Source organism: Geotrypetes seraphini, chromosome 1 (genome assembly GCF_902459505.1).
Source record: "Geotrypetes seraphini chromosome 1, aGeoSer1.1, whole genome shotgun sequence".
Classification (NCBI taxonomy): Eukaryota; Metazoa; Chordata; class Amphibia; order Gymnophiona; family Dermophiidae; genus Geotrypetes; species Geotrypetes seraphini.
Window position 1 is genome coordinate 237,297,519 of NC_047084.1, and position 13,610 is coordinate 237,311,128.

At 43.0% G+C, this 13,610-nt stretch overlaps 1 protein-coding gene across 1 annotated transcript in view; it reads left to right on the plus strand.

The window, feature by feature from the left end:
- Positions 1 to 13,610, plus strand: part of SEL1L3 (SEL1L family member 3) — a 122,424-nt gene that overhangs the window by 9,491 nt on the left and 99,323 nt on the right. Inside the window, exons 5-6 of the mRNA XM_033948101.1 lie at positions 2,053 to 2,168; positions 5,712 to 5,770. Of these exons, the coding sequence (XP_033803992.1) occupies positions 2,053 to 2,168; positions 5,712 to 5,770 (175 nt within the window). The remainder of the gene's footprint in view (positions 1 to 2,052; positions 2,169 to 5,711; positions 5,771 to 13,610) is intronic.

The following is a 13,610-nucleotide window of genomic DNA, read 5'->3' on the forward strand; positions in this document are numbered from 1 at the left end:
TAAAAGTTGGGAGCAGGAGGGGTGCTCAATCCCTCCTGCTTCTCGGCCTCCTCCAACGTGACTGAAGGATGTATCATTATGTTATTGGATGAATAAAGATTTCCATATTATCAGATGCATTGGAGGACACTTTCATTAGTGCACATCACTCTGATCTGGACAATTCCATTCAGCCTTGGGTCATTTACTAACAGCAGCAAACACTGTTACATAGAAACATAGAAAAAGCGGCAGAAAAGGGCTATAGCCCACCAAGTCTGCCCATTCCAAGTATCCCCCCCCTGAATTTACTCCCTTAAAGATCCCACATGAGTATCCCATTTTTTCTTAAAATCTGTCACGCTGCTGGCCTTTATCACCTGGGGTGGGAGTCTGTTCCAATGATCCACCACTCTTTCGGTGAAGAAGTACTTCCTGGGGTCGCCATGAAACTTCCCTCCCCTGATTTTCAGCGGATGCCCTCTGGTGGTCGAGGGTCCCATGAGCCAGAAGATATCATCTTCTGACTCGATGCGTCCCGTGATGTACTTATACGTTTCAATCATATCTCCCCGTTCTCTTCTTTCCTCAAGTGAGTACAGCCGCAATTTCTTCAGTCTTTCTTCATACGTGAGATCCTTGAGTCCCATGACCATCCTGGTGGCCGTTCGCTGAACTGACTCGATCCTCAGCACGTCCTTCCGGTAGTGTGGGCTCCAAAACTGAACACAGTACTCTAAGTGAGGCCTCACCATGGCTCTGTACAACGGCATCATAACTTCAGGTCTCCTGCTGACGAAACCTCTGCGGATATACCCCATCATTTGTCTTGCCCTGGAGGAAGCCTTCTCCACTTGATTGGCAACCTTCATGTCCTCGCTAATGATCACTCCTAGATCTCGTTCCGCCGTGGTCCTAACCAAGGTCTCACCATTTAGTACATAAGTTCTACGTGAGTTTCTCCTGCCCAAGTGCATGATCTTGCATTTTTTAGCATTGAAGCCTAGCTGCCAAGTTTTTGACCATTGTTCCAGCAGCAGTAGGTCGTGTGTCATATTATCAGGTGATAAGCCACTGCCTACTATGTTGCAAAGTTTGGTGTCGGCGGCGAACAGTGATACCCTTCCTCTTAGTCCTTGTGTATTACAGATTATTTGCCAGAGTCCATTTTATGCAGTGGGCCCTGGAGCAGAGAAGCTAGTGCTCAATAACGACATAAGTATATACAGTACCATTATTAAAGGGCCCATTGTGTTTCTTATTGGTCTATGCATAACTAATTCAGGGGCCAGTTTATCAAATTGCATGCACATACATTGCTTGTAAATAGGCCCTGTAGCACACGACAACAACTAGAATAGTTCAAACTGCTTTGTAGTAGAGTCCTGAAATATTCCTTGATGCTATATAGAAGAGTGGAAGAGGGAGAGAGTATGGCGCAGTAGCTAAAACGCTACAGCCTCAGCACCCCGAGGTTGTGGGTTCAAACCCATGCAGCTCCTTGTGATCCTGGGCAAGTCACTTAATCCCCCATTGCCCCAGGTACATTAAATAGACTCTGAGCCCACCAGAACAGACAGGGAATAATGCTTGAGTACCTGAATAAATGCATGTAAACTGTTCTGAGCTCCCTTGGGAGAATGGTATAGAAAATTGAATAAATAAAAGCAATATTATAAATGTCTGTTAGTACAGCTATATCTGAGAATGCAATACAGTTACTGTTTATCATTTCTATAGCGCTGAAAGGCATACGCGGCGCTGTACATTTAACATTCAATAGATGGTCCCTGTTCAAAAGAGCTTACAGTCTAATTTGTACAGACAGACAGGACTTTTCAGGTTGTGGAGTTTCTGGCAGAGGGAATGATATAATGGGTATAGGTATTTGACAGTGATTGGGGATGAAGAGTTAAAAGCAGCTTCAAAAACGTAGGCTTTTAGCTTGGGTTTGGCTACTGCTAGAGACGGAGTATGACATATTGACTGGGAAAACAGCTGCAAGCAATTATGACATCAGTATTACAACTCTGCGGTTTTAATTGATTTTTCTGGTCTCTACCTTCCAATTAGGCTATGCTCATATTCAGATGCAGCTGGTCAATGGGACAGGTCTTGCTAGGAAAACCCTCTTCAGGTTTCCTCTGAAGCATTGGTTTCGAATAGACCTTGCTTTCCATGGAAAAGAGGTATGTGGCTACAGCAGGGCACGTCTAGGGCTGCCAGTCCCATAACCAGTTTCTGCATTGTGGATACTTTGAACCACTGCTGGATTTTCAGCAAGCAACTCCAGGTCCATGTGTGTTTGTGTTGAGCGGGGCTTAGATGGCAACATACTATATCTCCCATGCACAGCAACCATGATAAAACAATGCAAAACACAGCCCTAAGACTGGTCTACTCACTGAAGAAATTCGACCACATCACAGAGGCATACCATGACTCACATTGGCTCCTGATACAAGCAAGAATACATTTCAAATTTTACTGCCTACTATTTAAAGCAATAAATGTAGACAGCCCAGTCTATTGGAACAATCGCCTAGTTCAATCCACCTCAACCAGACATAGGAGAACCCACGCACCATTCACACACCCTCCAACCAAAAACGTCAAAAGAAAAAAACTGTACGACAACCTCCTAGCCACCCAAGCTGCAACACTCGACCCACAACTCTACAACCTATTGACCACGACCACAGACTACAAAACCTTCAAAAAATAAATAAAAACCCTTCTATTCAAAAAACACATAAAAACAAACTAACACAATCAGAAATGTCCCAAGCATCACCTACATCACCTGCAACTACTATGTATGTACTTCCAATATCATGACAACTTAGATGTAATCCTTAGCAACTCAAAGAAATGTACAAACTACTCCCTAAATCAGGGGTGCCCAATAGGTCGATCGTGATCGACCAGTAGATCGCCAAGGCAAAGTGAGTCGATTGCGGGGCCCATCCCGGGCTCCGTGATAGACTCGCGTTGCCTTCACAATCTACCAGGCCGATCAGCCTTCCTCTCCCTGACGTCAATTCTGCCGTCGGAGAGGAAGTTTCAGGCCAGCCAATCGCTGCCAGGCTGGCCTGGCACTTCCTCTCCAATGGCAGAATTGACGTCGGGGAGAGGAATGCTGGTCGGCCTGACACAGGGAAACAGGGAGAGGTTGGGGCGGCGGTGGCTTTGGGGCTTGTTCCTCGATGGCGGCGGCAGAGGCTTGGGGGCCTGTTCCCCGATTGTGGCAGCAGTGGCTTGAGGGAGGGCAGGGAGAAAGAAAGAAAGGGGGCAGGCAGGGAGACAGAAGGAAAGAAGAGAAACAGAAAGAAAGAAAGGGGGCATGAAGAGAGAAAAAGAGAGGGAGGCAGGGAGAGAGGAAGAAAAAGTTGGGGGAGGGAATGAGGTCTGGAGGAGAGGAAGCATACAGGCTGAAAGAAGGGAAGAAAGATTGGATGTACAGTCAGAAGAAGAAAGTGAAACCAGAGACTCATGAAATCACCAGACAAGAAAGGTAGGAAAAATTATTTTATTTTCAATTTAGTGATCAAAATGTGTCTGTTTTTAAAATTTATATCTGCTGTCTATATTTTGCACTATGGCCCCCTTTTACTAAACCGCAATAGCGGGTTTTATGGCAGGGAGCCTATGAGCGTCGAGAGCAGCGTGGGGCATTCAGCACAACTCCCTGCACTAAAAACTGTTATCGTGGTTTAGTAAAAAGGGAGGGGTATATTTGTCTATTTTTGTATGGTTGTTACTGAGGTGACAGTGCATAGAGTCATCTGCCTTGACCTCTTTGAAAAAAACACAGAATATAAATGATAATTCACATTTTCTCTGCGTTACAGTGTGCTTTGTGGTTTTTTTTAAAATTTTATTGTTGGAAGATCATTTTGACTTGGTCATTTTAAAAGTAGCTTGCAAGCCCAAAAAGTGTGGGTGCCAGTCCTTCGCCTAAAAGCACTATTCTCTAACCGGTGTCTGTTATAAACAATGCCGGTTAGAGAATCGTGGAACTATCCCCCCACCCCTGCAACGATCACGGCAAGAGAGATGCCCAATCTCTTCTGCCAGACATCCCTCCCCCCCGAAGTGCTCTTCACCAGCAGGAGGGATGCCCAGCCCCTACTTCCGGACACCCTCCTACCGGACCACCCAACCCACCCCCATGGCTTAAGCTGGTTTTAGATATAAAAACAGTTTTGATTATCAGTACTTGGACAACCTGTCTTTTTGATCGTCCAGGTACCGACTTAGGCCGGTTTTGGACATTTTTTTAAATTTTTTATTATGAGCCTCATAGTGTCTAGTGTCTCAGTCATAAATACTGATAGACTGCATAGGACCTCATCAAGCTTCTACAGAGACTTTATTAAGGGGTACACATTCTGCTTTGATTGAAACTGTTATTTCTTCTAGTTTTAGATTTTGAATTATCTTATGATCTGTTTATAAAAATGTTTTCAATTAAGATACTATAACACCAAAGAATAGGAACACACTAGCCAAGAAGCCTGCAATTTGAATTTGATGGGTAAAAAAATAGAAGTGGTAGCACTTAGAGTAAAAAGTAAATCTACAGATCTAAATGTGAAATTCTGAATTAAAACATATAGAAGAAAAGTGATGATTATAATCATATATGTTAAACAGTATAGTAAAAATAAATACAATGAAAACAAAATAAATAATTTAAAAAGATTAATTCACCCAAAACCGTAAATGCTTGAAATATACCCCCCACCCTCCTTTTACTAAGCCATGGTAGAGGTTTCTACCCAGCCTGGAGCTTTAAATGCTCCAACGCTGCTCTGACGCTCATAGAATTCCCATGGGCATCGGAGCAGTGTCAGAATGTTTAGCACTTCAAGATCTGGTAGAAACCTCTACTATGGCTTAGTAAAAGAGGGCCATAGTACTTATAAATCACCCAACATGGCCATGTTCCACCTTTCAGTTTTGGTTTTCTGTAGTTTATACTTTTTGGGTACTGATGAAAAAATTTCAGAATGTTAGTGGAGGAGAATCTTCCAGGGACAAACCCCACTTGGTTGGGAAGGATAAAGTGAGGGACCACCTGTGCCAACCATCCCGCCAAAATGGCCGCAAGAAGCTTCCTATCCTGTTTAAGCAGAGATATGGGCCTGTGAGACCCCACCAGTTCGGGATCCTTCCCTGGTTTGGGAAGAACCACCACATGGGCATGGTTCTGTTCAAGGAGAAGCCATCCAGTGGTCTGCATATCCGCATAGAGGGCACCCATTGCTGGCCCGACATGTGGTTTTAAGATTTTGTAGAACTCCGGCCCCATCCCGTCCAGTCCTGTGGCCTTGGCGAGTTTTAGTTTACCAATGGCATCATAAATCTCCCTGCAAGTGATAGGGGCATATAACAAGCTTTGATGGGCTTCAGAAAACTGGGGAAGTCAGCTTTGTGTATCTCTTTTTCTCTCAGGCATTTGTACTGGTTGTTTTGTTCTGTCTGTTCACGTTTTCTGGATAATAAAAATTATTTAAAAAAAAAAAAGTTATAAGTTACATTTTTGTTTATATCTATTTGTAACCTTATTGAATTACCCTTTGTTTATCGCTTTATTTTGATATTTTAATTTTTCAAGACATATTGCATTACCTTTTCTTCTATCCACCACAACTTTTTTCTGAGTGTGTTCTAGTGTGCTTCTTGCTGTATTTGATGATTCTAATGGATCTTATTTTCTGTTGTTCTAGATTACAGTGAAGACACACATTGGGGAGGATTTGAAAATCCACCATGATCAGTCTTTTAGGTACATGTAAGCCACAAATAATAGCACTAAGAATGGTGAACTACAATTATACAGATATGAAATTCTTTTTGCTAAATAAGAGGTTTCATTTGCATTTTTAAACTTAGGAACCTGTTTGCTAAAGTGTGGTAAATTTTTGCAGTTAATAACATAAGAATAGTCATACTGGGTCAGACCAATGGTTCCTTCTAGCCCAGTATCCTGTTTCCACACTGACTGCCAGAGACAGAGTAGTACAACTAGAGGACATAAACTGAGGTTGCATGGTGATAGATTTAGGAGTAACATCAGGCAAAATGTTTTCATGGAGAGGGTGGTGGATGCCAGAAATGTCCTCCCAGTGGAGGTAGTGGAAACAAAACCAGTCACAAAATTCAAAGATTTGTGGGATAGACACAAAGGATTCCTAAATAGAAAGAAGATAGTATTAAAACAAAACTTAACACATCAATAGCTAAGAGTTCATTTTTGATGGGCAGGAGTAATGCATAGATGACAACTCCAGCAGTGGAGAAGTGATGCCAATACCAGATAAGAACATAAGAATTTCCGCTGCTGGGTCAGACCAGTGGTTCATCGTGCCCAGCAGTCCGCTCACGCGGCGGCCCTCTGGTCAAAGACCAGCGCCCTAACTGAGACTAGCCCTACCTGCATATATTCCGGTTCAGCAGGAACTTGTCTAACTGTCTGTGTCCCATATATGACAAGCCAATTTAGTTTGGGCTTCAATGGGCTTTGACCATAACTCCAGCAGTTAAGAAGTAGAGCAAGTCTCCGGCAGACTTTTATGGTCTGAGCCCTGAAAGTTGCAAGAATAGATCAGGATCAAGAAAGCATATTTTATACCACATTCATATTGTATGCTATGAGTACAGGTGCTGTATATCTCAGTGGGGGAGGGAAAGACATCTTGAAGTAGAATTTAGTGAGTAAAATATTAATACTATGATTGAATAGATGGTTCATTCATGAATTGTTAATGAATGTGACTTTTGGGCACACTGGATGGACCATGCAGGTCTTTATCAGCCATCATTAATATGTTACACTGTGGGTGGGGGAAGGGGCAGGTTTGACTTGGTGATCTGTATGATAGGCCTGGTTATTGAATTGTTTCTTATATGTATGGTTTAGATCTTTCCTATATTTTTAAATGTTCTTTTCTGAATTTTTAACTGTTTTCATATTTTCTAAACCTCTGCAAGCACTCCTAGCCAGGCTGTTCATCAAATTAAATAAACAACGAATGATAAATAAGTGTCCCTTATATTCACAGAATTGCTCTCTCAAAGCTTTAAATTGACTATTGGAAGAGGTAGGATGTAAGCCCTCCATGTTGCTGCTGTACTATCAATGCACTTGAGCCTTCACCAGGTCACTAGTAGGTGGCTTCATCATCAGACTGTAATATAGGCTGGCTTTGTCATTGGAAGGGGTCCCTGTCTGATCCCTCATGGCTCAATTTGCCCTACCCTTCCATGGCTGAATGAACCCATTCCTCTAGGTCAGTGGTCTCAAACTCAAACCCTTTGCGGGGCCACATTTTGGATTTATAGGTACTTGGAGGGCCGCAGAAAAAATAATGTCTTATTAAAGAAATGACAATTTTGCATGAGGTAAAACTCTTTATAGTTTATAAAACTTTCCTTTAACAGTTAAAAGGAAAGATATATAAACTATAAAGAGTTTTACCTCATGCAAAATTGTCATTTCTTTAATAAGACATTAACTATTTTTTCTGCGGCCCTCCAAGTACTCTATTTTTTCTGCAGCCCTCACATTTAAAGTTTAATATCTTTTCTTTCTCAAAACTGGCACATTTCAATCACTATATTGAAAATAAAATCATTTTCCCTACCTTTATTGTCTGGTGACTTTATTTTTCTGTGCTTTCAACTATGTTTCCAGGGCCTTCTTGTCCTTTGACTGTTTTTCTCTCCGTCTTCACTTTCTGCCTTGCATCCATCTTTAATAATACCACAGAACTGACCTACATTGGTGTCTAACCTGTGAAGGGTGACCAAAATGATATATTATAAAAATACTCAGAGATTTGAAACTCTGAAGTGAAACCTCCCTTGGGACAAGAGTTTACCTTCCAGTCATTGTTGTTTTATAAAAAAGACTTTGGTCACAACCTCCAAAGGACTGTGTAAAAAATGATTCCAAAATTTTTCAAAGTATGTCCAAACAATTTACTATGTTTAAAGTCTTGCTAATGTCACTGCACATGACGTGGTTTATAGTTCAGTGCATATAACACGCCATGGTAATCGCTTCTAGCCTGGCGGTTTGAAGATTCAGAAGGCACTCTCTCCGACGTTTCATTAGCGGTATGTAAATTTCATTTGAGTTTTTTCCAGTAATGCAGTGCATCCCGTTCTTTATTATGCCGAGAATAGGGTATAACTTTTCATGGCTGGGTAGGTATATCACAGTAGTTTACTCATACTAGTCATTTATATTTTGTGTGCATTAGAACTATTGGCTACATGTCATGAAAGCAAGCATTTCCAGCATGACTTTCACCCAGGAACCTGTTTAAAGTACAAATAATTGGGTCCCCTGAAGCAGGGATAGAAACGGGGCCACATTGGGACCCCCTCAATCCTGCTTACAAGCTAAGTGAACTTTCATAACAACTGCTAAATGGCCTTGAGTATATTTACTCTATATCCCTTAGTGTACTTCAGTAAATTCGATTGCATCCATCTTTGGCATTAACTTAATGTTCAATTTTTCTGCTTTCTTTTCAAAATCTACATTTCCATGTCTTACCTTCCCTTCCTATCTCTATCTTCTTCCGTCCTATTTCCATGGTCTGGCATCTCTTTCCTTCCTTTCTCTCCCTCCCTCCTTTCCCCTGGTCTGGCATCTCTCCCTCCCCCTTCATGGTCTGATATCTCCTTTCCTTCCCTCCCTCGCATGAACTTGGCTTCTTCTCTTGTTCCTCTCCTCTCCCTTCTCCTTCCTTCCCTCTCTTTCCCCAATTGGGTGCAGCAGCAACAGAAGCAGCATTTCCCTTCCCCCTTTCCTGTGCAGGAGAGGCATTTCTCTTCCCCTTTCCCTCCCTCTCCCTTTCCCTGTACAGCAGCAGCAGCATTTCCCTAGGGTCCCCCTTTCCTATGTAGCAGAAGCAATTCTCTTTCCCCTCCCCTTCCGTTCTCTTCCTTGTGGAGCAGCAGCGTGTCTGGCCGCTCGTTCTGTTCAAAGCCGCGGGTGGCGGCTCCTTGTGAGATCCGCGCCTGCATCTGAAGCCTCTCTGATGTTGTGACATCAGAGAGGCTTCCGATGCAGGAGTGGATAGCGCGAGGAGCCGCCAACCCGCGGCTTTGAACGGAACGAGCCGGCCAGATACGCTGCTGCTCCAAAAGGAAGAGAAAGGGGAAGAGAAATGCTGTTGATGGCGTCCAGACCGCGGGCCGTAAATAACACCTGGAGAGCCACATGCGGCCCTCGTGTTTGAGACCGCTGCTCTAGGTCAACCTCATCCCCTAAATTGCAATAGGTCTGGTAACTAGCTTGTTTTTATCTACTTTCTCATTCAGTTCAAACTTTTTTTTTCACAAATGCATTCACTGTGCTTCAAGCTACCTCATGTCTGTTCTCTCAGGGATTTTGCAGCTGGCATCGTGCTTGTTGAAGGTTTCCAGGTTTTGCTGCAATTTGTCAGGTAGAACCAATATTTCAGCCTAATTTGCTGTTGCTTTCTTTAGGGTATGCTGTGAGATCTGCGGTTTGTCTTTATATAGTAGGTTCTCAAACCCAATTGGTTGGGGATTGAAGTGAATTGAGCAGGAAAGTCTATTGGTTACCAATTTGAATTTTGGTGAGAAAGTCAGTTGGTCACAAATTTGAATTTTGGTGGGAAAATCAGTTGGTCTCTTTTTCCCATAGCTCTGGTAAGTTTAAAGATGTTCTCCCCGTGAAGTTGGGTTATATGTTCTCTCAGAGTTTCTGTAGCTGGCATCATGCTTGTTGCAGGTTTCTGGGTCTCACTGTGTCTTGTCAGGTAGAACCAACGTTTCAGCCATCATGCTGTGGTTTTCTTCAGGGTATGCTGTGAGGTCTGTAGTTTGTCTTTATACTTCTCGAAAAAACCAAAACCCCAATCATAACAAACTTAGAAATAAATTCTATCATATACCCCAACCTAAAACTACTAGAAATAATGATAGACAAAGACTGTATCATGCAACTACAAATAAACAAAACAGTCCAGAAATCCTTTGCAGTCAATGTTGTAACTCGCTTAGTAAAAATTAAATTAAGCGACTCATCAAATTAAAATAAACTTGAAACCTAAGGCAAATTTGAAAATACTTCGACAGAAATCAATTTAAACCCTGGTCCAGTCCCTAGTCTTGGGACTTCTAGCCTACTGCATCATCCTATACCTATCATGCCCCGCCATCATGATAAAAATTACAAACAGTACAAAACAGAGCTCTCAGACTGATATGCTTGCTGAAAAAATTCGACCACATTACCGCCGCATACCTAGACACACACTGGCTCCCAGTTCAATCACATATACTTTTCAAATTCTACTGCACACTATTCTAAGCTCTAAATGGTGATGGACCAACCTACCTGAATGATCGCCTGACCCGGAACAACACATCCAGACCGAGGAGAATAAAGGCACCCTTTACTCACCCCTCAATCAAAGGCATACAACGTATGAAAATGTACAATAGCCTACTCGCCACCCAAGTAGCAAAACTAGACCATCATCTCTTCAACCTGCTGACTACAAGTGCCACCTCTTCAACACCTGACTACATAACCTTCAGGAAAGAATTAAAAAACATGTTATTCAGGAAACTCGTCAAATCTAGCAAATGATCTAACTCAGTGTTTTTCAACCTTTTTTACACCCGTGGACCAGCAGAAATAAAAGAATTATTTTGTGGACCGGCAAACTACTAGGACTAAAATTAAAAAACCCCGTTTCCGCCCCATCTCCGTGAGCTCGGTCCCCACAAATCATCCGATCCCATCCACACAAGCCTCAGTTATGATTTTATATTGAATGTATTTTATTAAAGTATAAAAAGAAACAATATTCTGTACAATTGTCATTTTATAAATACAAATAATACAGAGCAAGGATCAACAAATCCCCTGTCTCCCCTCCCCTTCACATATATCCCCTCTACTGTCAAGAAAACTGAATAAGCCAAATTATTACAGAATGGTACACAGAAATATCATGCTAACAGAATACTGCAGTCACACATGACAGGAATAGTTTTAGAGGAGTGCAACTAGGGCAACTGCCCCCTGTTCAGAGAGCGCCCTAAGCCAGCTGGAAGCTAAAGAAGTACTGCCTGGGCTTTGCAGTCCCCAGTTATGTCTAATACCATCTCTAGCAGGATATATATTTCAAATCTGATATATTCTAATCACAAAATAGAAATAAAATTATTTTTTTCTACCTTTTGTCGTCTCTGGTTTCTGCTTTCATCTTCTTTTCACTCTCTTCCTTCCACGTCTGCCCTTTCTGTCTCTTCAATCCAGCATCTTCCCCTTCCATCCACTGTATGTCCTCTCCCCCTTCCATATGGTATCTGTCTTCTTTCTATGCCTCTCTCCCCTTTCCATCCAGCCTGCGCCCCCTGTCTCCTTTTTACATGATTCATTCCAGCTTCACTGCTCTTCATTTTTATCTCTCGTACACCAGATCTACCATCATTGTCCCTATCTGCTTATTTTTCAGCTGACCCCTTCCTATCATTAATCTTTCTACTTTCTCATGCCTATCTCTCCCCTTCCCCTCCCTCTCTTGTCAGCAGAAAACCTGAAGTCATAATGCCGCTGTACAGATCCATGGTGAGACCTCATCTCGAGTATTGTGTTCAATTCTGGAGACCACACTACCGAAAAGATGTGTTGAGAATTGAGTCGGTTCAGCGAATGGCTACCAGGATGGTTTTGGGGCTCAGGGAACTCACGTATGAAGAAAGGTTAAAAAAACTGCGGATGTACTCACTGGAGGAGCGAAGAGAGAGAGGGGACATGATTGAGACCTTTAAGTATATTACTGGGCGTATAGAGGTGAAAGATGATATCTTCAGTCTTATAGGGCCCTCAGTAACCAGAGGACACTCGCTGAAAATCAGGGGAGGGAAATTTCAGGGTGATGCGAGAAAGTACTTCTTCACTGAAAGGGTGGTAGATCATTGGAACGAGCTGCCTCAGAGGGTGATTGAGGCCAGCAGCGTGTTAGATTTCAAGAGAAAATGGGATATTCATGTGGGATCTCTAGGAGAGTAAGAATCAGGGAGTGGGTCATTGGTATGGGCAGACTCGATGGGCTGTAGCCCTTTTCTGCCGTCAATTTCTATGTTTCTATGTTTATATGTTTAATCTCCCTGCCAGCTGTTTCCTTCCTTTTTTCATTCTCCCTTCCCTCCTCCTCCTGTCCAGCAGTAACTCTCTTCCCTTCCTCCCCTCCCAGCAGCATCTCTCCTTCTCCCTCTCTAGTAGCAGCTGTCCCTTTTTTTCCCTTGCTCAGCAGCTTCCCTCCAGGTCCAGTAGCAGCTGTCCCTTTTTTCCCTTGCCCAGCAGCTTCCCAGAATCCTTTCCCTCCTCCCCTCCCAGCAGCATCTCTCCTTCTCTCCAGGTCCAGTAGCAGCTGTCCCTTTTTTTCCCTTGCCCAGCAGCTTCCCAGACTCCTTTCCCTCCTCCCCTCCCAGCAGCATCTCTCCTTCTCCCTCTCCAGTAGCAGCTGTCCCTTTTTTTCCCTTGCCCAGCAGCTTCCCAGACTCCAATAGTGGCTTTCTCCCCTCCCAGCAGCTCTCCTTACTTCCCAGCGCAGCGATTCAGGAAGACAGCCTCGAGTCCTTTGTTGGGTCGCGCCACCTCTGAGGAAAGAGGAAGTTGCATTATCAGAGGCAGCCGCGACTCAGCAAAAGCCCCAAGGCTGCCTTCGTGAATCGCTGCGCTGGGAAGTAAAGGAGAGCTGCAGAGAGGGGAGAAAGCCACTGTCAGAGGCTCCCCAAGATCTCTCCGGCCCAGCGTGGACTTTAGCTGTTGATCTTGCCGGCCCTGCGCGGACCGGCAGGAAATTGAAGTGAGTCAATCTCGCCGGCCCTGTGCAGACCGGCATAAATTTCTTGCGGACTGGCACCGGTCTGCGGACCGGCGGTTGAAGAACAGTGATCTAACTGACCTTTTCAATCTATCCCCGGATCCTAACCCTTCATCTAATAATTTATCTTGTCATTTTACTGGGTATGTCCAGATCACCTCTTTTGTAATCCACCTAGAACCGCAAGATATTGGCAGAATAAAAGACACTAATGTAACATAATGAAATAGTAGGTCCTCAAAACTGATTAGGTGGAGCTTGAGGTGCACCCTTCTAAGCAAGAACAACATTTATTCTAACTGAAGCTTTGTAAACTGAATCAAACATTTTCATTTATGTAGAATTTGAAGTCTCTGAACTGAACTGAAAATGATCTCCTAAGACAGACATCAGTTGATGTTGAAACAGTGACTTTTGGATGCTAATTCTTACCATAATTTCTGATGAATTTGCAAAAGTGCTGTGTGGATATTGTGACAATTTTGTGGGATATGGGATCTTCTGGGTACTTGTGATGTGGATTGGACATTGTTGGAGACAGGATACTGGGATTGATGTACTTTGGGCTGAGCCAGCATGGCATTTTGTATATTCTTACTTGCAGTGCTTAAAAAGCTTTTGAACCTCATAGGATGGTCTGTATTGTAGCAGTTTATACTCAAAAATTTGATTAGATCCTCATCTAAACCCTGATGAGGGAGAAAAATAAGCCCATTGAATAAATAACTCAAACAAAATGAATGC